At 41.6% G+C, this 25,757-nt stretch overlaps 1 protein-coding gene across 1 annotated transcript in view; it reads left to right on the forward strand.

The window, feature by feature from the left end:
• The first annotated feature begins 14,715 nt into the window (after positions 1-14,715).
• The window catches only part of DYTN (dystrotelin), a 50,219-nt gene continuing 39,177 nt past the window's right edge, over positions 14,716-25,757 (forward strand). The window contains 5 exon segments of the mRNA XM_008687413.2: positions 14,716-14,734; positions 19,009-19,083; positions 21,890-22,091; positions 24,315-24,400; positions 24,920-25,020. Coding sequence (XP_008685635.2) covers positions 14,716-14,734; positions 19,009-19,083; positions 21,890-22,091; positions 24,315-24,400; positions 24,920-25,020 — 483 coding nt within the window.

Below are 25,757 nucleotides of genomic sequence, written 5' to 3' on the forward strand. Positions count from 1 at the left end.
AACGCACAAGGAAGAGAGTTCCTTGTAATATATAAAGGAGAAGACTTATATCTTCAAATCTAGTTGGGAACTTAAGATGGCTAAAGATAATCAAACGATCATTTATTTATTCAGAAACTCTGCTAATTCTGTCACACAATGTGAAAATATTCTAGAGATCTGTACAACAGTGTGTACATAGTTAATACGGTATACTGCAAAACATGTTTAAAAGGTAGATTTCATGTTTTATGTTTTTAGCACAATAAAAGGAAGAAAGAAAGAGATCGCACTAGATCCTAGGGATATGAACATAAAGCAAATGTTGTTCTTACTCTCAAAGTGTTTACCATCTAGTGCTGAAAACAGCAAAACCAATCAAAAACTGCCCTGTTGAGGGGTGCCTGGGTGGCTCAGTCAGTTAAGCATCTGCCTTTGGCTCAGATCATGATCCCAAGGTCCTGGGATCAAGCCCTCATCAGGGAGTCTGCTTCTCCCTCTGCCCCTCCCTCTCCCCCCACTTGTGCTCACTCTCCCTCTCTCTCTTGCTAACACTCTCAAATAAATAAATAAAATCTTTTTAAAAAAAAAAAAAAGGGACTCCTGGGTGGTTCAGTCAGTTAAGCATCTGCTTTCAGCTCAGGTCATGATCCCAGAGACCTGGGATTGAGCCCTGCATCAGCCTTCTTGCTCAGCGGGGAGCCTGCTTCTCCTTCTGCCTGTCTCTCTCTCTCATTCTTTCTGACAAATAAATAAATAAAATCTTAAAAAAACAAAACAAAAAAACCTACCCTATTGAGAAGGAAGTGGTATGTAGAGAGAGGCCTGAGTATAATGGAACCACATTGGGGGCCTCCTGACAGGGACAGGAGTGTTAGGAAAGGCTTTCAAGTAGAAGTGACATGGGAGCTGAGTGTTGAAGGATGCGTAGGAATTACTCATGTTGTAGTGAAAAAGAAGCCTGCAGGTGGAGGAGTCAGAGAAGCTGTGAAAGGTGCCCCCACCAGAAGGAGACATGTGGGCAGAGGAGGCATTTCAGGTGGCCAAGGCGTGACCAGAAGTGTGAACCCGAGGCAGTCTAAAGTTGTATTCAGAAGACAATAAACAGAGTAGCTGGGCTAGAGCAGAGGATCTGGAAAGGATGAGTAGAACCAGAAGAGGCACATGAAGGTCACCTCTAGTTTAGTTGGTTGAGAGCTCAGCAAAATGGCTGGTGGGTGGCAAGACAAGCATGAAATAGATGCCGTCAGTCTTACAGAACTAAGCTGGCTTTCTCATTGGCCCCCAGAGGGTGATGGAGCTGCCCAAATCACTGTCTGGAGGACTGTGTGGTGAGCTCAGTCCCAGAGAGAACAGGTATTTTAAGAGGCCCAGTCAGACAGTGTCTCTCGGTATCTGGGTGGCAGCACTGTTGTTCCAGTCGGCGCAGCTGGTATTGAGCAATGCTCAAGGTCACAACTGAGGGTTCCAAGGCCCCTGTGAAAGAACTGAGGAAAAACTGCCAGATCTGTCATGACCAAGGTGACTGGCAGCTTTCCAAAATGGTTGAAAAAAAGCCAAATTGTGGAGTATGTATTTCAGAGTTTAGGCATCAGAACGATCCAAGTTGTTAGTTAAAATGTTAGATTCTGGGGCGCCTGGGTGGTGCAGTCAGTTAACTATCTGCCTTGGGCTCAGGTCATGATCCCGGAGTCCTGGGATTGAGTCCCACATCGGATCCCTGCTCAGTGGAGAGCCTGCTTCTCCCTCTCCCTCTGCCTCTCCCCCTGCTTCTGCTCTCTCTCTCTCAATCTCTCAAATAAATAAATAAAAATCTAAAAATAAATAAATAAAATGTTAGATTCTTAGACCCTCTACTAAGTCATAATTTTACACAGACTGAAGAACATTAGTGTTGATAAAGTAGAGAAAATGGGGCTGATTTCAGGTTGTTTGAGGGGCTATGTGTTGAATGAGCATTAGAATCAGACATCACTTGATAGTGCTTTCCACAGTGTGGGCTCAGTGTGTTGTAAAAAATTTTTGTGGGTGGGACACTGGCGGCTCAGTTAAGCATCTGACTGTTGATCTCCGCTCAGGCCTTGATCTCAGGGACGTGAATTCAAGCCCTGCTTTGGGCTCTATGCTGCGTGTGGAGCCTACTAAAAAAAGAAAAAATATTTGGGTGATTAAATCAGTTTAACAAGTGGCATTTTTTTCCTTGAACTGGAATAAAACTGATAAGAAAAGAGTAAGTGAGAAGACCAGATTTTTTCCCCTAATGCACTAGAATAGAAAAGAAAAACAAAGATGAGTAGAAAAGAAAAGAAAAGAGTAAGTCCTGTTTCATATAACTTTTTTTGTTTTATTGTAAGCATGCAAGTGCTCGTACTGGACTATAATGTAAAATTCATTTTTCACTGTGAGTCGTGGGCAACAAAGTTTGAAAAACACTGACCTAGAACATTTCATAGTTGTTAGTTATATTCTAAATCCAATATGTTTTATCTAATTTTGATTTCAGAATATAAGGATAGAATGTGTTCTGATCTAATCCAAGGTGAGGAAAAAGACCTGGTTATGTCGGACACTAGGTCAATCAAGTCACAGACCATCTCTGTAGTGCTAATGGTCATGACTCATGTTGTCTGGTCTGAGAGAATGATGTTATGGTCAGAAGAATGTAGTCCAGTTCTCAAGACTCCATATAAAAGTGATCGGGCATCTTGCAGCTCCCCAAGAACAGGCATTCAGAGAAACTTGGAGTGGAAGGAACAGGATAGGAGAAAATGAGACTAAATTCAAAAATCAATGTGCTTTAGATACTAAAATCTCCATTCTGCCCATTCTCTATTTACAGAAGTGGATTTCTTAGATCTAGTTCCTCAGCCCATCTCTGAAAAGCCATACAGTCAAGAAGCCATAAATGGTAGGTGGGGAAACAAAATATTAACTAGTCTTTTCTTATTATACTAATAGAACTGAGTAGAGATCAAGTGTCCCCCATATGTAGTTCTTTTCAGACCCTCCTCCCACCCCTCACATCCCCAGCTTTGCTTGTTGACGCTTTTGGAACCTCCCTTCCTACATTTATAACCAGGGCTATGTCAATGGCAACTGAATTCTTCCCTTAGGATGAATAAGAAAGTAAACGGACACATAAATCTGCAAGTCCAGATTTTCAAAGTCTATAACTTAGTTGGCATGGTATTTTATGAAAACGAGGCTGGGGTTGACCAGTCAGGATATTCACCCATGCCTCCACACTCTTATTTGAATGTCCAATAAAATGAACAAATCCTTGGTACCTTCTGTTCTGAAAACGTATAGGATGATGGGCTTTGGAGTGGGGCTAACTATGGGAAATTAGAATCAGTACATAGACGAGAGGCAGGGCCAAGAGAAGAAATGGAACTGACAATGTAGCTGCAAACAAGATTCAGAATAAGAAGCAAAGGAACCAAGCAACACTGCACATAGAAGTAGATTAAGGTCAGGAGGGAGGCCAGAATTTAGTTTTGCTATATGAAAGTGTCTAATGACGGTCTTGCGGTTTGATGTCCCCCGCAGATAGAATCCCTCTCACACACACTCCCTCAATTGAATCAGATTGAACACAGGAATCCAGGAAACAGAAGAAAGAGGATAGCAAATGAAAAGATAATGAAAACGTAGTTTACTAATGGATTTTTAAATAGTTACACCTTCTCATTCTCCTCCTTTTACAGATTCTGAAGACAAAAGTGTGGAGCACCAACAGATAAATTAGACCAACTATAAAGTTACCTGGTAGTGTAATAAATGTGGAAAGACCCACGAACGCCTGTATTTAGGGAAGAATAGTTTGAAAGATTGACTTCCATCTTAGATGATGTTATGCTAGATAATAACAGTGACAGCACACACACACAAAAGTGAGTTCAATCATTTTGTGTTACCTGAATCCGCTCATAGGTTTCCTTATTGTCCCATTTTCTCATATAGTTTGGTGTCAATTGCTGTTTTTTTTTAAACTACATTAAAATACAGTGGCCAGTCATTGCATCCTTGCCCATATATGCTTCTAAAAGAGCCTGCTTCCTCCCACAGGCCATACCTAAGGCATGGACGTGAGCGGCCATGTTTGCTTGGCTGTCCTCACCACCTTGGCTTCAACTGATTGGACTAGAATAAACACACCTTACTCAAGGGGAGCCAAATAGATTTTCTCTAACGGTGTCAAAAAATTTGCACTGAGAAAAATGGCTGAGTAAGTTGGTGTCTGGATCATGGTAAAGGTAGTGACTTAGAGAGGGCCACACAGTTCTGCTTGAGGTCTTCAGAGCTAGTCAGGTTCACCAGCTTCATGAGGTCTGGCTGTGTATTGTTTTCCTTGGATTTGCTTGGGATAATTATCTTTACAATGAATCACACTTCTACTTTAGCTCAGATGGAATAGGTTTCTGTTTCTGGACACCAAATGTGGCCTGAATAAATGGAATTTTAAAAGGAAAGCCTAATATTTTTACTATATAATTACATAGTTTAAGTAAAAATTACAGTCTTTATTAAGACTGTAGTAGTAGTCAAACCAATATGCTCATATATTTTCAAGCTAATAGAACCCTTTACAAATACCAATTAGGAACTTTTGAGAGCCCAGGAGTCACTTTAAAAACTGCTGATCTCTATGCTTTTCTCTGTAGTTTAAATAGCTCTTACAGTACAAATTACTTTCTGAAAATTCAGGAAAATTTCAGATGCTCCTTCATTGCTTCTGTACCATTATGATTCAAAACTGTGACTAACTTTTGTTGTTTCCAAAGTCGGCACCTCATTTGATGTTATTGTAAAGAAAACTTAATGTCTGTCAGTGTTAAGGACTTTGGGTAAGGTTTTGTGCCCTAATCCTACCGTTTCCCTTGCCTCTCCTTGTGGTATCCTCAATCAAGGGGTGTGACCACAAAGAACACTAACTGGATGGGATGTCACACAGCGCTCTACACATAGCTGGGCATGTGGTGGTCATTCATCTACATACAGGGCTTCTTCATGGTAAGACTGAGCTAGATTGGAGAATGTGACTCAGATCAAGAAACCCAAGCAAAGCTTCCTGTTCCTTTCCCCCTGAATCGGGTATGCCGGCCACATATCAGTGGGAACCAGATGGCAAAGCTGGAATAGAGAATATAGCTATGAAGATCCATCACCTTTCAAGGCAGTACCCTGCTCGTTTGTGATATACTTTCCCGTGTGTGAAGCCCTGACCATTCAGATAATCAGCAGCTTCTCTAGGTGGACATCTAGAAGGGGCTAGAGAGAGACAGGGGCAGAGTTTCTCCTTTGTAGAGACACTGTAGGAAACATTCAGCCCCATCCCCAGCAGGCTGTTCTTTCCAGCATGAATACGAGCTATCATATGTTGGAACCACTATAGGATTACCAGGATACTCTAGCATAGACTCCCACAGGAGCGCACAACAAATTGATATTAATCATTACACATAGTATCACACATTTGTCCCAAATTAATATAAGATATGGAATTACACCAAAAGGAAAGTATTAGCGTTTGCTATTTGTTTAAAAATAGTGCAGTGTCACTTCAAAAACATCTCTTAGAGAGTTTTGTTTTGTTTTAGCTAATGCACTAGCTGTCATGGTAGCCTGATGTGAATAATAGACCAACCTGGGAAATCTCAAGTCTGGTCTTTCCATTAGAAATAACTTTAATATGAGGTTATTAAAAATAATTTCTCTCTATTATTAAAACTGTATGATAAAGGCATGAGGGAGAAATATTCGGTAGAAAATTTACTCAGACAGAAGCTGTATGCGAATAAAGTAATCACCGGTCACGGAAATATAGGTTAAGTGTGTATGTCCTTATAACCATAGCAAACACTGCTACTTGCTCTCCCTACAGCCCTGCCCCATTATCCTGACTAACAGAACTCTGATTTTGTTAGGATGAGCAATAGGCCCAAACCCAGGGCATGGATCTTGCTAGAGCTAATCCAGTCCCGTGTGCTGGTAACTGGTCTGGGGGCAGGCATGTGATCCAGTTTTGTACAATGATACATGGGAAGTCTTCTGGAGGTGTATGGAGGGGGCAATTGGGGTTGGAGATGAATGAATGGCGTAGGAAAAGAAAGCACTCTGGCTTCCACCAACTTCCGTCTTGTGTAAAATGAACTTCTACCAGGATAATGCTTGCAGCTTGGACAGCCATTTCTGTGGCCATGAGGAGACACATCACCAGTATGGTGCCACCAGGTGGGTGGCAGTGTGGAAAGAGGAAAAGCCTGGCACCTAGGACTGAGACCTTGATGAATTAAAAGAGCCTCTGAACCAACTCTGGACCAACTTCAGAATTTCTGTCAAATAAACAATAAACAACTTTATGGTTTAGGCCCCTGTTAGTTGTTAGCAAGTAGATATGGAGAGATACATATACACAACTGTATACACTTAACAGCCAACAGCTATATAATTTGATAGAGAAGTGTCTTTCAATTTGTTGTTATTTGTTTCAGAGGAACGAATATGAAATATTTTTAGATAATTTGAACGACTGACTTCTCCCACTCAGCCAGGATCAAAACCTTTATTGACTCCTATTTGTAATATTCTCCCCAATTTCAGTTAGTAAATGCCTAGTTCAGTCCTAGTCCAGTGTTTTTCAACATTGGCATGAATTAGAATCACCTGTTAAAACAGATTGCTGGGCCCACCTCCAGAGTTTCTAACTCAGTAGGTCTCAGGTAGAGCCTGAGAATTTGCATTTTTATCACATTCTCAGGTGCTGCTGGTGCTGCTGATCAGGGGACCATACTTTGGCCGCACCGCCCAGCCTATGGGCCATCGCACCCTAAGTCAGCCACATCCCCAGTGCCTTCTACTCACTCCTCCACCCCGGATAGTTTAGTCTGCATTTCATTTTCTGACCACAGGATTCCTCTCCATACTTACCAGTAAAATGTTTCAGGCCTCCTCAGTGCTCTCCAAACTGCGGTCCACCACAATCCTGTGAGCCTTAGGTTTGCAGCCTGCCCTGATTTTGCACGCACCATCTGCCCTTCCTAGAGTGTCCCCAAACCTTATCTCATTGAAGCGTCTTTAGGTCTGACACAGTGGGTGGCCTTCCCTCTCTTGACCAAATCATTATTTCTTTCTTTTTATCTCAGAGAAATGAAAATCATGGGACTCCAACATGTAGAAACAGATTAAAGAGCCTTTTTCCTCCCTCTACTCCCTACCAGGTACAAGTGGGAGATGATGTCCTTTGCAACTGTCATTTGCTCCTTTGCTGGCCTTAACATAAACATCTTTAACTCTAAAATTTCCTTGTCCCACAGCTGAATGCTCACTCATTCTGTAAAGGACACAGAAAAGTTACCCAACCTTATAGCTGAGCTGCTGGAAGGAAAACTAGTAACCCTCCCAAGAATGAGCGGCTGCTCTGTCCTTCACATTAATTTCTTCTGGGCAGAAATTATGAGCCCACAGAGACATCTAATCACAACTTTCTCACTTCATTGGTACAAAGAAGCCTGATTTCCATACAAAGGCTCCATAAGCAGGGATTTTGCAGAATACACACAGTCTCCTCCTTTCTCATAGTTATGCTACTTGTCTCTGGGACAGTGGTCACAAACTGGAGTGTGTCTTGCTTAAGAACAACACGCAATGGTCACACTCAAGTAAGGCCGCCAAGCAAGCTTTCATCTTCGTTCCCCAAGAACTACCTCAATGTTTGAAAAATCCCATTATGGCTCTCAGTCCCCAGGCTGACTTGACCTACCATCAGTGTTTGACATGGTTGATCGTTTACTCTCTCTGATATACTTCACTTGCCTTCCAAGGCCTGACACTCTCATGGTTTTCTTCCTATTGAATGTCCATGAACTAACCCTGCTCTGTCTCAGTATCCCTTGCTAGTTCTTCCTCTTCTCCTCTTATAATGTTGACGAGACCCCAAGGATCTGTCCTTGGTTATCTTCTCTATTTACACTCACCTATTCATGATCCCAGCCTGTCCCATGACTTTACATGCCACCTATACGTAAGTAACTCCCAAATCTGTGTCACCAGGCAGTCATCTACTCCAAACCTCAGACTCATCTATGCTACGTCATATTTACAGTCGAATGGCTAACAGGCAAAGAAATTCACAAGTCCCAAATTTGTCTTTTAACTCCAACATCTCCCACCCCAAAGCTACTCTTTCCACAGAATCTCATTAAAGGGAAACTTTATCCTTCCACTTGCTCAAATCAAACCCCTTGGAGTCATCCTTGATTTCTCTTTCTTTCACATTCTGCACTCAGGCTCTTAGAAAATTCCATCGGCTCTACCTTCAAAATATTCTTCTGGTTTTGCCAGAAGCCAATCTCCACCATTACCACCCTGGGTCTAAGCCACTGCAATCTGTCTTCTGGATTAATGCGGAGCCTCCTGATTGGTCCCCCTTCTATCTTTGACCTCCTACAAATTATTCTCAGGATGATAGCCAAAGTGATGCTTCCTTTTAAAATGTGAATCATATTGTACCTCCTCTGCGTTAAAAGCCTATTGAGGCCCTCCATTTACTTCAGAGTAAAAGCCAAAGTCCTTACAATGGCCCCAGAAGCCCTATGAAATGTTTCTACTCCCACCTTTGCGTCTCTCTACTACAGCTCTCCCCCATTCTCATCCCACTCTGCTCTGACCACGCTGGCTTCTTGGCTGTATCTTACATCTCCCAGGCACCCCTCCACCTGGGAGCCTCTACTTGGAACACTATTTCCCTAAGTGGTATTTAACCAGCACCTTCACTTCTTTCAAGTCTTTGCTGAAATTACGCTTCTTAATGAAGCCCACATGTACCATGCTATTTAATACTGTAATCAGCCCTTCTTAGCAATCTCAAGCCTATACTTTGTTTTATCCCACAGCACTTTAATAGTCTAAAGTTATATAGTTTGTTCATGTTATACTCATATTTTCCATCTCCCACACTAGAATGAAGGGATCTTCATCTGTTCTAATGTTCTCTAAGCACCTATGACAATGCCTGACACACAACTTTGACAGATATATGTTTTTGATCCCTCTCTTCAAAATTCTGAAAATCTGCATTCATTATTATTTCTTGAAGTACAAAAGAAAAGGAAAACCAATGAGTTTCCAAGGAAGTGGGAAGGTTACTACTAGGGTGACACTACCTTGGTAGAATCCACCACCAAAGCCTATTCCTCATCTTCACAGGATAAGGAGTGTAGTTTCCAGGCACCGTTAGTGATCCTCATACAACCAAGACGACAAGACAAATGATGGAACAAGAATACAAGAATTCCAATTTATAAATCTGAGCTTTAAAATAGAACTACCGAGGATACGAGATGTCCACAGATGTAACAGTGAATTCACTTCCTGTGCAAGCTAGATGGAGACAAAATTATCATCAGAAGGCTTGGAGTCAGAACGAGGAAAAGTGTTTAGATGATGTGGAAATCTGATGGCCTCATACTCTAATTTTCATCTCCACAGTAAAGCCATATACAATATAGACTGGTTGAGATGGGCAGGGCATTCTCTTCCTGCTTACTGCCAATCAGTCTCTCCTGATTCATTTTTTCAACATGTTTCTTGAGTGCTTATGACAGCTCATGCAATGTGGGAAGAAAGCACTGAGGATACAACGCATAATTCTGCTCCCGATTCTGAGATGTGGGGGTTCCCCCACCACCAAGCAAGACTCCAGTACCATCTGGTTATCCTACAATTCAATTCAACTCCGACACTGTCTACCCAGAGATAAGATCAGATCCCACAGGTGAAGAGCTCAGTCCTACAAGACTGCCCCCCCCCACTTCAGATACTGATCAAAAGTCCAGGTTGTCACCTGTGCTTCTGACCCACCAGCTTACAGATCAAAGGTCACAACAACCCTTTTTTTGGATTCAATTAATATGCTAGAGGGGCTCACAGAATTCAGAGAAACATTTTACCTACAAGAGTACCAGCTTATTACAGATGGGTATAACTCAGGAGCCAGATGGAAGAGGTGCATAGAGCAGGGTATGGGGAAAGGGCACAAAGCTTCCATACCCTCTCCAGTGCAGCACTCACCCCAAATCTCCACATGTTCACCACTCCAGAAGATCTCTGAACCCCACCATTCTGGGTTTTTATGAAAGCTTCATTGCATAAGAATGAGTGATGATATCACTGGCCATTGGTGATTGATTTAACCTCTAGCTCCTCTCTCTTCCCTGGAAATCAGGGGTAAGACTTAAAAGTTCCAATCTTCTAATCATGGGGTTGGTTCCCCTGACAACCAGCCTCCTTCCTTAGATGGGGCCAAAAGTTACCTCATTTGCATAACAGAAGACGTGCTAGCCTTCCTATTCCTTAGGAAATTCCAAGGGTTATTTACTTATTTGAGAGAGAGACAGGGTGCAAGCAAGGGGAGAGGCAGAGGAAGCAGGAGAAAGAGAATCTCAAGCAGACTCCACACTGACTGAGTTCAGAGCCCAACGTGGGGTTTGATCTCATTGCCCTGAGATCATGACCTGGGCCAAAATCAAGAGTCAGACGCTTAACCGACTGAGCCACCCAGGTGCCCCAAGAAACCCCAAGGGTTTTAAGAGCTCTGTGCCAGAAAGACAAAGACCAAATATATATTAATTATTACAAATCACATTGTCATACAGGGACAAAGAAAAGAGCTTTTGTTCCTGCCTTTGAGGAGCTTGCTTTCTAGTAGAGAAGAAAAATAATAAACAAATTAACATATAAAAAACTGAGATGACCACAGTTTGTGTTTATAGCTGTGAATAAAGTAGAGTGATGCATAAAAGCTACTTCAGATAGGGTGGTCATGGAAGACCTCAGTGAAGCCTAAAGGATGAGCTTTGCTCAGAATCTCCCACCCCACCCTCCCCCCATCTCTGGTAAACACCATCCTGCTGTCTGTTACTATGAGGTCAACTTTTTTCTTCTTTTTAAAAAAAGTCCATATATAAGTGAGATTGTGTGATATTTGTCTCTGTGTCTGGCTTATTTCACTGAACATAATATCCTCTAGGTTCATCCATATCATTGCAAATGGCAGGATTTCCTTCCTTTTTAAGGCTGAATAATACTCCATTGTAAAAATATACCACATATTCTTTATCCATTCACCCACTGATGAACACTTAAGTTATTTCTATATTTTGGCTATTGAGAATAACGCCGCAGTGAACATACGAGCGCAGAGATCTCTTTGAGATACTGATTTTGTTTCCTTTGGATATACACCCAGAAGTAGAATTGCTGGATCATATGGTAGACCTATTTTTAATTTTTTGAGGGATCTCCACATTGTTTTCCATAATGGCTGTACCAATGTACAGTCTTACCAACGGTGTGCAAATGTTCCCTTTCCTCTATTTTATCTTGAGTCAATTTTAGTACTTAATTTTTCCTTGAAATTGTTCATACATATGTAAATATGTATATAAAATTATCTTGTAATTTATATAAGGGACTACCTACGCATTTTAGGGTGCAATGTGTCAAGGCTCTTCTTTCTCTCTGGGGAGGTGGAGTCTTCAAATGCGCATGTGAAGAGCTAGCAGATAGAGGGTGAACAGAACACTGACTGCCTCCAAAAAACAGTACCCGTGAACAATAAGCAATGGTCACCCAGTTTCTGGTTCCTGTGGATCCTGTTATGTCCAAATCAGGGCACGTTGTGCAGGAAGTTTGAACCTTCTTCCTACCTGCTTCCTCAGGGTGGGGCTGCTCTGTTTCAGGAGGTAAAGTGTGTCAATTACAAATTACGATTTACAGAACTTACCACCATGTCAGCAAAAAAATGCCCCCCAGCTGGTTATCTATGATGTAGTAAAATTGCAGTAACTGGTTTATAATCTAAACCGAGTTGAAAGAGAAAGCCTTAATGTGGCTGAGTCTGCCTGAGCTTGAACCAGGAGGTACAACAGTAACTAAAACTTTGCAGTTAACAGAAGTAAGTGAAACCAAAACAGTCCTGGTAGCTTTTATCTCACTCTGTCGAAAACAGCCAGACTGAGAGCTCAGACTATCAATTGCCCATTTGCTTAAATTACTTTCCAACAAACCTTAGTTCGTTTGTATGTCCTTAAATATTTGTCTATCTGATTATGTCATTTTGACTGGAGCTTCAGACAGTATTTTTTTTTTATGGTGCTAAGATTCTTGAGCCACGGAATTAATCAGAACCAGAGGGCTGCTCAGATCTCAACAAGGCAACATTCAGTAAAACATCTCAATGCCCTCTATTGCCAAGATATAATGGAACATAAAACTTGTAAATATGATTTCAACTTTGAGTCTCTAGCACTCAAAAGACATAGATTTCATGTGAGATAAACTTACTCTTTTCCCACATTGTCTTATCTGTTCCCAGAAAATCAATATAATCTATATAGGAAAAGGTAAATGATGGGTTGTTTTCTCCCCTCCTCTTAATCCATTCTAACCCCATTATTAATCCATTTTTCATTCTTTAAAATGTCCCAAGTTTGTTTTCAAGAAACCATAGTAATACTTTTCAAAAAGAAAGGAACACAATGGCTATCCTTGGATATCATACTCACTTTCGAAAACTGATTTTTATCAGATTTTTATCCTGTATCTACTGGAGTAGATTAGTGACCATTTATCATAATTGTTTTAAGTGCTTCAATTGGGACCATGCGCTCCCAGACATTCTGGCTCGCCAGGGCACAGAAAAGTAATATACTCATGAAGTAATAAACCCGTGCTTTTCTAACCCTTTTGAAAGATGTTAGCATCAGCTCCTCACTTCCCCAGCAGTCTGACAACACTAGTGGTGAAGTTCTAATACATTGGTTCATGAGACATCATTTTTTAATCTATAAATCCTTATTAGGATTCCAACAGGTTTATTTTTAATCTGAATTTCTTAAAAAACATTTTCAGATGATACTAAAAACTTCAAAGGAAATGTGCTCTTGTAACAAATCCTTACCATTTTGAACACTTGCCTTATATTTGTTGCCTTTTAAAAATGTGTAGCAGTACTTCCGTATTGATGAAAGAATTAATCAAATGAATTAGATTCCATTTCTAGGTCACTCTTCTCTGGGATGGTTAGTAAGGTGGCCATTTCCTGGGATATGGAGCCCTTCTTACCATACCCCAATCTCTAGGGCATCCCTGTTCTCCACAGCACCCAGAAGGTGCTTTACTTGCCTCTCCCACACATGAAAGTAATACAGAAACAGTCCATTGAAACAGAGGTAGGCGTAGCTTTAAATTATTCAAGATCTTTATTACTAATGAATGTACTTTTGTGAGGCCTTAAAAAGGGTTGAAGCCTCAATGTCACTGCTTTGCCTGAAATTGCTGGGCAGTCAGAATAAGACATCAACTCTCCATGGGAACGCCACATCTGGAAATCTGTTATTACTCAGCTTTTCCTTCTTTCAAATCTGCTGACTAACCTATACAGGCTGTTTGGCTAACCTGCTTCCCAATAAAGTAAGAAAGGTAAGGAGCTGGCGAGGAGGCAAATAATTTTATTTCTAGCTGCACTGTTGATGGAGTGGAGGCTGGCCCTTCTGTACCTACCTGGGGGCTTTAGGAAGAGCTCAGGGGAGCAGTTCTACACCAAAAAGAGTTCTGATCTGATTGCCTTGCTATAACTTTTCAAAACAAATCTTACTTGAATATATTTGGAAACTTCCTAGTTTGGGGCAAGTCTGGGATTACCCCTATTGCTAGCATATTTTCAAGTAACTAATGTTGTCGGTTTTTGTTTGTAAAACTGTTTGCCATTAATTAATTCCTTCATTAGAAGAGGAGGAAAGTATTATTGAAATTTAATTATCATGTAACTTTTAAAAACAGTTCTCAACTGCTTATGTTAAAAATTATTTTTCTTAGAACCATATAAGATTTCTTACAGCATAACCCATTAACCCATTCTTTTTGTTGTCAGTAAATACATATATGTGTGTGATTTGAACAATAGTTGCAACATGAAGCAACAGGTGACTAATGGACTACTTTTTTTAAAAAAATAGTTTTTATTTATTTATTTGAGAGATGGAGAGAGCATGAGCAGGGGGAGAGGCAGTGACAGAGGGAGAAGGAGAAGCAGACTCCCCTCTGAGCAGGGAGCCCTACACGGAACTTGATCCCAGGACCCTAAGATCATAACCTGAGCCAAAGTCAGACGCTTAACCAACTGAGCCACCCAAGTGCTCCTGACTACTCTACTTAAAATAATATGTTGATTGAATTCTATGTATACACACACATATATACATATATATGTGATAAGTGCTTAGTATTTGTCAGAAATTTGAGATGTAGATTATTTAACATAGTACTGTTAGAAATTTAAGGATTGAGAGCTTCAAATTGTGTCCTTAAAAATTCAAGTAAGTTTACATTTTCTTGAAGTGAGATTAAAATTACAATGCCTCAAAAGTTCCAAGTATTCACATACTAGTTTCAGGAGCTGTTGCTAGTTGCGGAGATACAGCCCCAAATCCCCACAAGGGTGGCCAGTGTGAGAAGTGTCTAGCCCCACATTCCTTCTTTTTATCCTCCCAAGAGATTACACAGGCTCCTTGAACACTTTTCATTCATTGTTCTGCAGGTGAAATGACTTTGCCCAGTGGTCTTTTTGTTCTCCCATCCTTCCCCTTCTACTGCAAAACCTTCTACTAAAAATATTGGTTTGTTTCCAGTTCCAGGGACCCTCTTAACCATCTGCCATTCTAAGAAATTCCTGAAATGGACCCAGGTAAACAAGGTGGGTATTATTCTCAAGGTTCTGAGCACAGTTTGTAAACAAAAAAACGAAGCACAGATGTTGTGTTTTCAGACTTCTGAGTTGCAGAAGAGTTGACATTTGGCATCTGGCAGAAAAAGAAACAAGTGGGTGATTAAAAAGATTTTCTTTTTTTTTCTAAACAGAAATTCATAATGTATGGAAGAGTATTTGGTCTGTTGTTCCCAAAGCGCCAACAGTAATTTAACAAAAGACTTGTTCTCGATATAATTACACCTTAAATTGCTATTCAAATATACAAAAAGTGGCTTATCTTATTTTTGTATATTTTCATGGTTTACTATTAAAATGACTTCACTGTAGATATTTTAATGTCGGGGTACGTTCACAATACTACGTGGGTCTCACAGCTGTCACTGTATAAATATTTGATAAATGGGTATGAAGACACTAATTCCCCTTTCTACCAATATCTCTGAATGCCGTGGAAAGCCCAAGAGTGGCTTGTGACTTTTTTTTTTAAGATTTTATTTATTCGTTTGAAAGAGACAGTGAGCAAGAGAGAACATGAACAGGGGGAGGGAGAAGGAGAAGCAGATTCCCCTGCTGAGCAGGGAGCCCAATGTGGGGGGCTCGATCCCAGGACTCTGGGATCACGGCCTGAGCAGAAGGCCAGTGCTGAAGCCACTGAGCCCCTCAGGCGCCCCTGGCTTGTGACATCATTATTACTGAATCTAGTTTCAGCCTTATTCTGCTAGCTGAAATCTAATCGTTAACTTCACTTGCTTTGTATAAAATTCTATAATATCTCAAGTTATCTATCTAAAACAGCACTATGAATGATCCAGATCATCTTTGGGTTTCCCTAACTTAAGCCCTCATTGTACTAAGTGTCATACAAAGCCGTAGATAATCCATTCAAAGCCCAAATTTCCCTAAAGGGAGGCTTCCCAAGTTGAGTGTGCCTCAGAATCAGCCACAGGGTGTGTTAAAATGCCAAGTTCCACCTCCAGAGTTTGTGACTCACTAGGTCCAGGCTGGGGTCTGAGAACATGCATTTCTTTCTTTTTTTTTCTTTTCTTTTTTTTTTTTTTTTTGGCTTAAAGATTTCATTTATTTATTTAAGTGAGAGAGACAGAGACAGAGAATTAGCAGGGGAGCAGTGGGGGGAGACAGAGAAGCAGACTCCCGCTGAGCAGGGAGCCTGAGGCAGGACTCGACCCCCGGGCCCTGGGATCCTGACCTGAGCTGAAGGCAGACGTTGAACCGACTGAGCCACCCGGGGGCCCGAGAACATGCATTTCTAACAAGTTCCCAGGTCATGCTGATGCTGGAGCCACACTTAGAGGACCACCGGCCAAAAATATCTATTTCTGGATCATCCCCCTGGAGATGACGGACAGTTTATTACATTCTCAGAATCTGGAGAAAGTGACAAAAATAAGAACAGTTTAAAGCAAAACATGTTTCCCGGTCAAATTGCTTTCATGAACAAGACCGTATATAGCTTGTATGATTATTTCTTCAAGTATCTAAAACCACTTTCTTCGTAGCTTTGGGCCTCATACATCAAACGACTTCTTCCTTTCTTGAGTTTTCTCCCACCAGCAGGAAAGGAAAAAAAAAAAGGCAGCCTTCAGGAAGCAGAGCTGGTAGTGAGTCACCTGGAATGCTCATTCATTTTCCACGTTGTGCTCGATCACAGCTTGCCGTGTTATGCTGCATAACTTCATCAGATGACACTGCAAAACATAATTTGACAGGAGTGCCACGGGCCAGATGGTAGAGCAGTGACACAGTCGCTCTTCCGCCAACGGCAGCATCTGGGAACCCGCGGAGCCCCGAGTGTGCTGATTCTCTGGATTCACTGGGTGCATCTGAGAGGAACCGGGGCACAAACACTGGCCAGTTTCCAGAAGGAAAGAAAATGTTGGGCATTACAGTTTTGTAAACTAGTTTCACACCATTCTGGCTGCTCTCCATTGGTTTTCCTCCTCCAGATAGAGGGCAGAGTGCTTCTGACTTCTCAACATACTCTAATGCTGAAAACTGAAAAGCATTTTCAAAACATAAGGAAATATTAAATAACAAAATATTTAGAGCAAATTGTAGCTTCTTTGATATGGTTGCACCTGCTCAAAAAAAGGGGGGGGAGGATGGGGAGGGTTCTTAAGATTGCTTGTTTAATGACATTTTTAGGCACATTCACCTGAGGTACATGTCTTCCACTCATGATCATATATCAATCGTTGAATTAGTCTGTGCCCCAGGAGAAGCTTTTGGCGTGTTCTAACTCCCCAGGGGTGGCTCTGACCTGGTTTGGCACCATAGCCCCTCAGTGGGTTAGCACAGTGCCTGGCACTCAATACCCATACATGTAACGGCTAGGACTTCTCCGCACAATACTCCAGGACAAGAAACACTATTTTCTAAACCAAAACCAAGTCATTATAGCTTGGTATGAAATTTAATTTGGGAAGGAGCCATTCCTTAAAGACACGATAATAACCTTTAAGGTTCCGACGCTGAACCTCTGATCTGAAGTATTCAGGACTTCTGTCCAGGCTTCAGCCCCTCTCCACGTTCGGCAAAGAGACAGCCATAGCTAGAGCAACACTGACATCAAGATTGGTTTTCAAGGCAAGGGGAGTCCAGAATGTGTGTACGGGTCAAGGAGGAGGAGCTACGAGAGAGGATGAGGTTGCGGATTCAGAAAGTGGGGGACCCTGGTGGTATTTAGGTAATGAACCCACTCCTCTGGCCACCCAACCCCCATCCGACTTTCTTCTGGTGAGCCAGTGCACTGGTTCTGCTTTGGAAGAACAACTTGCCCTTGATCTTAGTCCCTGAAATTCTATTAGTATTGAGTCAAACTCTCCCATTTCCATGAGTGGCTTTAGTTCCTCGATGGGCCTATCATACGAAGGCCTGGGTGCGCTGACTTCAAGGTGACCCCTTAAACACGAAGAAGCTGTTCAATCGTCCAGAGGAGTAAGAAGAGTTTAGACCTTGGAACATACACAGGAATGAATATGGAAAAATTGCCTCTTCATCCTCTAAATTCTCCCACTTCTGCGAGAATAAGAAAGAAATTAATAGCGCCAAAAATTACCCTGCCCTATCCGTTTGAATCGATGGAATCCACTGAGCAGCCCCTTGTTTTGTGACGCTTCAGGGCCTGCTTAACAGCAGCTAAAGGGCTGCCTGTGTTTCTAGTCGCAAACATGTCTGCAGCACACATACCTATTTATCTGACGAAGGAAATGAAGATCAAAAAGTAAACTCATTTCCCCAAAAGAAAAAAGAACTAGTTAATGGCTCCAAAGCTTTCTCTTCTCCACCATGCTGTGAAATGGGCGGACAAGCACTCTGGGCCTGGTAAGGGCTCGGAAATGTTAGCCATTGTTGTAGTGATGGTGCTGGGGGTAACTCTCAAAAGAAGGTATATTAACAGTTCTTTTCTGATTATAAAAATAACATATGCTCTTTATAAACACATCGAGGTGATATCAACTAGTAGAATGAAAATAACCATACTAAGAATTCGAGCAACCAGAGATAACCTCTATTAACAATTTGACAAATGCCCCTAGAAATTAAGCTCCACGTGGCAGGGATTTGTATCTGTTTTGTTAACTGCTATATTTCAAGGGCCTGGAATCATGCTGGGGCCATATAGTAAGCGCTCAGTGAATATCTGCTGAAGGAATGAATGAATGGAGAGCTTTTACGTCATTTTCATATATGCATAAATACATGTGTGTACATCTGACTAGAATATATTAACAAAAGTGAGTTTATAGTATACACAGAATTTTTTATCCTATTTGTTTCATAAGGCTGTTTTCTTAAAATATTTTATTTCTTTATCTGAGAGAGAGTGAGTGTGCGTGCATGAGCGGGGGTGGGGAGAGGAAGGGGCAGAAGGAAAGGAATAAGCAGGCTCCCCCCTGAGCAGGGAGCCCTGACGCAGGGCCAATCACAAGACCCTGAGATCATGACCTGAGCCGATGGCAGACCCTTAACTGACTGAGCCACCCAGGTGCCCCAAGGCTGTTTCATTTTTACATAAAAAGTTTAGTAGACTCAGAGGATGTCTTGTAGGGTCACTTGCAGCCTGGGACACTGTAATCCACTATTTTTTGTTCCCAGATAGGAAAGAGAGCTCTAGACTTTGATTTGCTCACCTGCAAAATAACTACAGGGCTACATGATCTCTAGGATTCCCTTCTCAGTTGTGGGATTTATCTAACGAGATGTTCCTTTATCCATGATATTTCATGTTTTCTTTCCAGATGCCCTTAACAGCATTGAGAATTCCATTTACAGAACAGCCTTCAAATTACGATCAGTGCAAACTCTGTGCCAACGTAAGTACAGACTCTCTTTAAGAACTTGAAACAATCTGATCTGAACAATTTCTCTGTGTAAAATTCACAGAGAAAACAAGAACTCCCCCATGCGAGTAACCACTGCTCCAGAAGGCTGATCTATGCACTTACCCCATTAGTCACAGAGAAGAGGGAGCGGGGGCGGGGTGGGGGGGTACACCTGGACGTGTCACTCATGTAGCTTCGCTGCCCGACAAGAGAAAATCATTTTTGGACGAGGGTTTAAAATTTTTTGTAATTTTTCCTACTTGCTTCCTGGACATTTTTTGTTTGTTTCCTTTTCAGAATACCAATACTGACACAAAATAAAATTGTAAAATAAGCTATCTACACTTGTAGATTTAAGCATGAAAATAAAAATTCCTTCTACCACGTAAGATTTGCATTTTGAAATCGTACCCCTCTTTCTGAACATACAAAACTATGTTCAGATGAATCATCCTTGGGTTACAAATCTTAAAACTATCCCAAGAATTCTCTGAGAACTGCTTTTTTTGCATTAAATTTATATCTGGTTGAAAGCTCTGATTTTCTTTTCCTTCACTGTTATCGTGGGCAAAATAAGGCAAAATATGGTAAAAATGTTTATTTAGTAAAAATTCTCCAAAATGAAATAAAGTGGGTTCTATATATGAAAAACAACAGGGATTCAACCTAGCTAAAGTTATTGATTTCTAGTAAGTTCTGTATTGCATTAAAAAAAGCATTTCACGTGATTTATGACATTTATCAGATGAGACCTTAAAGAAGTTGTGTTATACATACATTTCTCCTAAAGTTTGGAATTCTTTTCATAGTTTGCCTTCTGCCTAATAAGTTATTTAGACCAGTGGCTTTCAAACTGTGCTTCACAAAGTGCCTAGGGGTAGGAGTAGGGCAGGAAAGGAAGTAGAGGCAAGCGAGGAAGACCCAAAAGACCAATGCACCCAGTTTTCTCTATTTTCCCTACTGCATTCAGTAAAAGGGTCCTTGGAAGAAGAAGATTTTTGACAGACTCACTTATAACTATTATTTATTATTCCAGGGATCAACAAAAGGCAGACTATGCTCACCAAAAATTTACCCTCGATTTTGCTATTTTCCTGGGTATCTTTCCCATTAAAGAAAGTTAGTGGCAAACGTTGGCCCAAGCCTCCCCTCATTAATGCCTGGGTGTGGACCAACCGCAGAATTTGAGGATATACTTTCTGAACGTTTTATGACCCCTGGCCTTAGACCCTGAATAATACTCATGGGGAATATTAACAATACTCAAAACCAGTAGTTCAAAGTTCTACCTAGAAAAGATATCTAGGGGCGCCTGGGTGGCTCAATCGTTAAGCGTCTGCCTTCAGCTCAGGGTGTGATCCCGGAGTCCTGGGATTGAGCCCCACATTGGGCTCCTCCGCTATGAGCCTGCTTCTTCCTCTCCCACTCCCCCTGCTTGTGTTCCCTCTCTCGCTGGCGGTCTCTATCTCTGTCGAATAAATAAATAAAAATCTTAAAAAAAAAAAAAAAAAGAAAGAAAGAAAAGATATCCAAATACTAATCTGAAAACAAGAAAAGTCCCAAAGCCCGAGATAAGCACAGCGTGAGCTCCAGGCGGCAGGATCTCAGGGCACCGCATAAATCTTGCGGAGCGACGCACGCGCACCACCATTATCTGTTTCGCTGTAACACAGACTCGCAGCTCGCGTGTCCAGCACGCCGGCGGAGAGGATGAGTTCTGCGATTGAATAACGATAAAGCAGTTTGCACCTTCCACCACCTGCAGCCAGGTTTTTATTAAAGTCACATCCCAAAATCTACTCCTCACTTCTGTAGACTCTCCCGTTGAAAGCAGGATTGAGAACAAATAAAAAATTTTATTATACTTGCTAGATTTCTTATCTGTGAGGCTGATTTACGAAGGAGAGAAAAGCGCAGGGTTTTATCATTCCACAGACAAGCATTTTCAATGCCAGCCGCTCTGGGCGCCCCTGACATCCTCATCTCTCAGATGGTACAAGTGGGTGTTTATTAATTTTGTCTGTTATCCTCTGTCTGCAAGAAACCATAGGGTCAGCTCTATTTCATTCTTCCTTGTATTCATTGCCTTGTAAAATTTTTAAGAGGTGGTAAAAAAAATAACATAAGAAATAAACCATTGTTTTTTTGTAAGCAACTTTGGCTTTATTAAGAGCCGTCCCTAGATAACAATACCGATGGAACCAAGATCAACAAAAAGAAATATCATTGAGGCAAGGGCGGGACCTGAAGAGTCTGATAGTTCAGCAGCTGCTCTTTTATGAAGATCACTGGGGTTTTTCTTTAACTTAGGCTATTGCATCTTAGCACAATATTCCTTCTGAAGCAAGGCTGTAGACAGGGAAAACTATATTTGAACACGAAAGGTAAATTTGCTCAATTCACTTAATAAAGAGTCTAAAAAATGTTTTCACCACTTCTCAGCACAGTGCCCTAACTTCTTGGAAGGCTGTTTTTCAACTTTCTCATTTTCTTCCCCTTTCAACTTCATTCTACAAAGCAACATCCTGGAGGTTACACTGGGAATAATGTTATAACCTGGCTTTACCAACAGTGCGCTTTTCCAAAATCAAATCTGCTCTCCGACTAGTAAGGCCTGAACTCTACACAAGAGATATGCATCCAAATAGTGGTCATATTCGAATTCCCTTTCAAGAAAATAGCTGCCATTAAAAAAGTCTTATTTAAACACTAGATGACATTTGCTTTATTTGAAGCCTTTATTTGAAGCCTTTGTTCCCATTGGAAAATAAGACAATTTCTTGTTTGCTTTCCACAGTGGACTTGATGGACAGCTCTCTGATTCAGCTCGTCCTCCTACATCACAGCTCCTGCGAAGCCAGAGAGAGCCCCCTCCCTGTGCAGCAGCTCTCCCGGGCTCTCCAGGAGCTGTTTCAGAGAGTCGGGGAGGAAAAACCAGGACAGGTGCATCCCAGAGCTTCAGAACTCACTCTGAGCCTTCTCACAACAATGTATGACAGGTGAGGCTGTGAAGGTCATGCTGTGGCCTCAAGGACAGTGTTTAGTCACCACCGGTCATTGGCCACGTGGTGTCGTCTAAGGTTTGCTTGATGTTTGTTCCATAAGAAGGCTTCTTTGTTTTCCACAAATGTCTTATTCATCCAGGAGGGGGACGAAGAAGTATATGTTTATCAGCTTCACTAACATAAATGACCCGTGAATAGCCAAAAAGGGAAAAACAAATCCACATTACTTCTGTCTCACGCAGACTCATTTCCACTCTGGACACATGCACTCCTTTTGCTAGAGTGGTTATCGAGCTATACATACAAAAAACTACACTTTTCTCTTGGGTCCCTGGTAGCTTATTTCTTTGCTCATTTCTTATAACCAGGTATCAGTTTTTGTTTTGTTTCTCAGGTGCGGTAAGGTTGATTAACCTAGGCTCGGGTAGCTAAGCTCTTGTCTTAGTCTGTTTGGGTTGCTACAACAAAAATACGGTAGACCGGGTCGCTCAAACAACAAACATTTATTTCTCACGGTTCCCGAGGCCGGGAAGTCCAAGGTTAAAATGCCGGCCATTTCAGTGTTTGGTGAGGACCAGCTTCCTGATTCACAGAGAACTATCTTCTTGCTGCGTCCTCGTGTGGTGGAAGGGGTGAGGGAGTCCTCTGAGTTGTCTTTTGTAAGAAGAGCACTAATCCAGTTCATGAGGGTTCCACTCTCATGGCGTAATCATCCCCCGAAGTCCCACCTCCAAATTTCATCACATTGGAGGTGAGAAGTTCGACATATGAATTTCGGAGGGATCCACACATTCAGTCCACTGCACCTGTAAGCCAATTTAGACCATGTCAAACGCTTGATCATGCATGCCACGGAGTAAATGATGTGTGTGTGTGTGTGTCCGTGACTGTGTGTGCCCCTGGCTCTCGGGTCTACCATTCTTCTGTCCCACTTCATTCTGTTTACCTTATGTGGCCTTGACCCAGTAAGCTTCATCTTTTAGGGTGGACTTTTAAAAAATCATAGTAAATATAAAACATTTGGAAAGTGCTGAAAAGAGTAAAGAAGAAGAAATGCCACCCCCAATCCTGCCTCTCAGAGGCAAGCACAGTTTAGCCATCTGGCAAATTCTTACAGCGTTTCCTTTTCTAGTTTATTATTTTTTTGTCACACAAATAATATATAAACATATATTCAAGTTATTTTTTCATTATTTCACACTCCTTAAGCATTAAGCTTTTTTTTTTTTTTAAGATTTTATTTATTTGTCAGAGAGAGAGAGAGAGCACAAGCAGGGGGAGAGGCAGGCAGAGGGAGAGGCAGGTTCCCTGCTGAGCAAGAAGCTTGATGTGGGGAGCTTGATCCCAGGACCCCAGGATCGTGACCTGAGCCGAAGGCAGACACTTAGCTGACTGAGCCACCCAGGTATCTTTAAACCTTAAGCTTTTGAGGGGGCACGCGGGTGGCTCAGTCTGCTAAGCGTCTGACTCTTGATTTCTGCTCAGGTCATGATCTCAGGGTCGTGAGATCAAGCCCCACTTTGGGCCGTGCACTGGGCTTGGAGCCTGCTTAAAATTCTCTCTCTCACTCTCCCTCTGCCCCACCCCCTCAAAAAAAGACTTCTTTTTTTTTGCAAAAAATAATAAAACCTCCGACATTAAGCTTTTGACTATCATTTCTAATATCAATGCCTGCCTCTAACAATCCTCCTGCCTTTGCGACATTGTTTTGCAGGCTCGAATCTGCCCAGCCAGTGAGCAAAGAATGATTAGGCTCTAAGTGAGGGCCCGTGAGCTGGTGGATCTTTTATACGCATCTTTGTTCCTTTTGCATTCCTTTTGTGCTTGTATCTTTGTTTGGCGTCTAGGCATGTGCGTCCTAAGGAAGTGACACTGCCTGCTCCGTGAAGACAGGGTGCATCCCTGTTTCCCCAGTGTCCAGCGCAGTGCTTCGCACAGAGGAAGCACCCAATAAATATCTGTTGGGCACATGAATGAATGAATGATGAAATATTTTAATTCAATTTTTAGTCTGTCAAAATCTAGATATAGGAAAAGAGACCATGAAAATGTGAACTTAAAAAATAATAATAAAGAAATAAAATAAAGAAAAGAGAAGAAAAGCATGAACTTGGAAAGAGATGTCAGAAGTCTGTGTTAATAGAGTTTTTATAAAGCACTTCGCCCGGAATCACCCTGCCTTTCCCATTCTTGTCTCTGTGTTTTGTGGCTGTGCAGCACGGGGACGGGTTTGCTCAAGCTTGTACCTGCCGCTGCTGCCCTGATTGCTCTGTCCGGGGACAGCCCTCTCACAAAATACAGAGGTAACACATGTAGGAGTTTGCGTGCATCAGGGGCAGTGACCTCCAAACCGCCAACACACGATCTTCTTCCCTCGTTCCTATTCCCCTGCCACACGGCTTTTCTTCGTTGTACACTCAGCATGATGGGAGTTTTCAAGATGTCGATCTGTGCTTTCTAATTATTCATGACTTGGTCGTCCTTGCTATTTATTTGTGTGGGAATTTTTCAGACACAGAAGAAGTTATTATTCCTTTAAAGCCTGGCACTCTCCTCACAATGCCATTTACCAGCCTCGTGGGCTTCATCACTGATGTGCTGAATTATCAAGAGGTTGAAATGTGAATTGGTTTTCATTAGTTATTAAATTACCTCATTTGGGAAGCCTTCAAACTAGCAAGCAAATAATCAAGAAATAGAACTTTCTCTTCCTTTCCCCTTCATACCTAGAAATAAGCTGTTTAGAATTCAAGGCATGTACTCTTCCAAGACGTATTGCAAGTATTCAGTTTAAAGATTTCTTTCCCCCTTCGTGTGTCTAGCTCTTTTTCAGCTCTATGCAGAACAGAACAGGGGAGGTTATGATTCCAGGGCACGCATGACTCGAAGCGTTTTGAGAAACCTACTAACAGACGTACAGCAGGTAAATGTCTAATACTTGAGGATTCTAAATTTGTTCCAGTTATTTTAGCCACCTTTGTTATAAAACAATCTGATTTGTACAGTGTCATTGTCCCTTAATACAGTTCTCCACGCCATTCCTCTCTCTATAGCCACTGCTGTTACCTAAGCACAGGTGTGATCCACTACAACCACTTGTAACTCAAGCTTCTCCTCCCTCCGACTCTGCCCCCACACTGCAGTCAGCGACTTGTCCGAAATGCAAATGTCTCCCTTACGCCTAAAATTCTTCATCGGCCATATACGTCTCTAGAACAAAGCCTAAATTCCTTAGCATCATATGAAAAGCTTTCATGATTTGACCCAATCCTTCTCTTTTCAAAAAGAGGTAAAATCATGATTTTTATAGGAATATAAAATGAACACAAGTCCAAAAATGTATTTAATTTATGAATTAAAAGAGGGTAGCGGTAAGGTGTTACAACTAGTTGAAAGAAATAACCAAAGAGTGGGCAAACTGGTAGATGAAGAATATAAAATGAACTTGCAGGTGTTTGCAAGCCTGGCTTTTGGGGGAAGTTGAGGGTGGGCCCCAACCGGGCTGAATTTATTTGCATGTCTATAGATGAGAATTATTTGCATTTCAATCCCTTTTCTGCAAGTTAACTTTAATTCTCTTGCAGGTTGTAAAACAGCCTAGCCAAAGGCAATGATGCATAGCTCTATACATTCAGGTATCACCATTGAAATGATCGCCAG

This window comes from Ursus maritimus, unplaced genomic scaffold (assembly GCF_017311325.1).
Source record: "Ursus maritimus isolate PB19 unplaced genomic scaffold, ASM1731132v1 scaffold_1, whole genome shotgun sequence".
Lineage (NCBI taxonomy): Eukaryota > Metazoa > Chordata > Mammalia > Carnivora > Ursidae > Ursus > Ursus maritimus.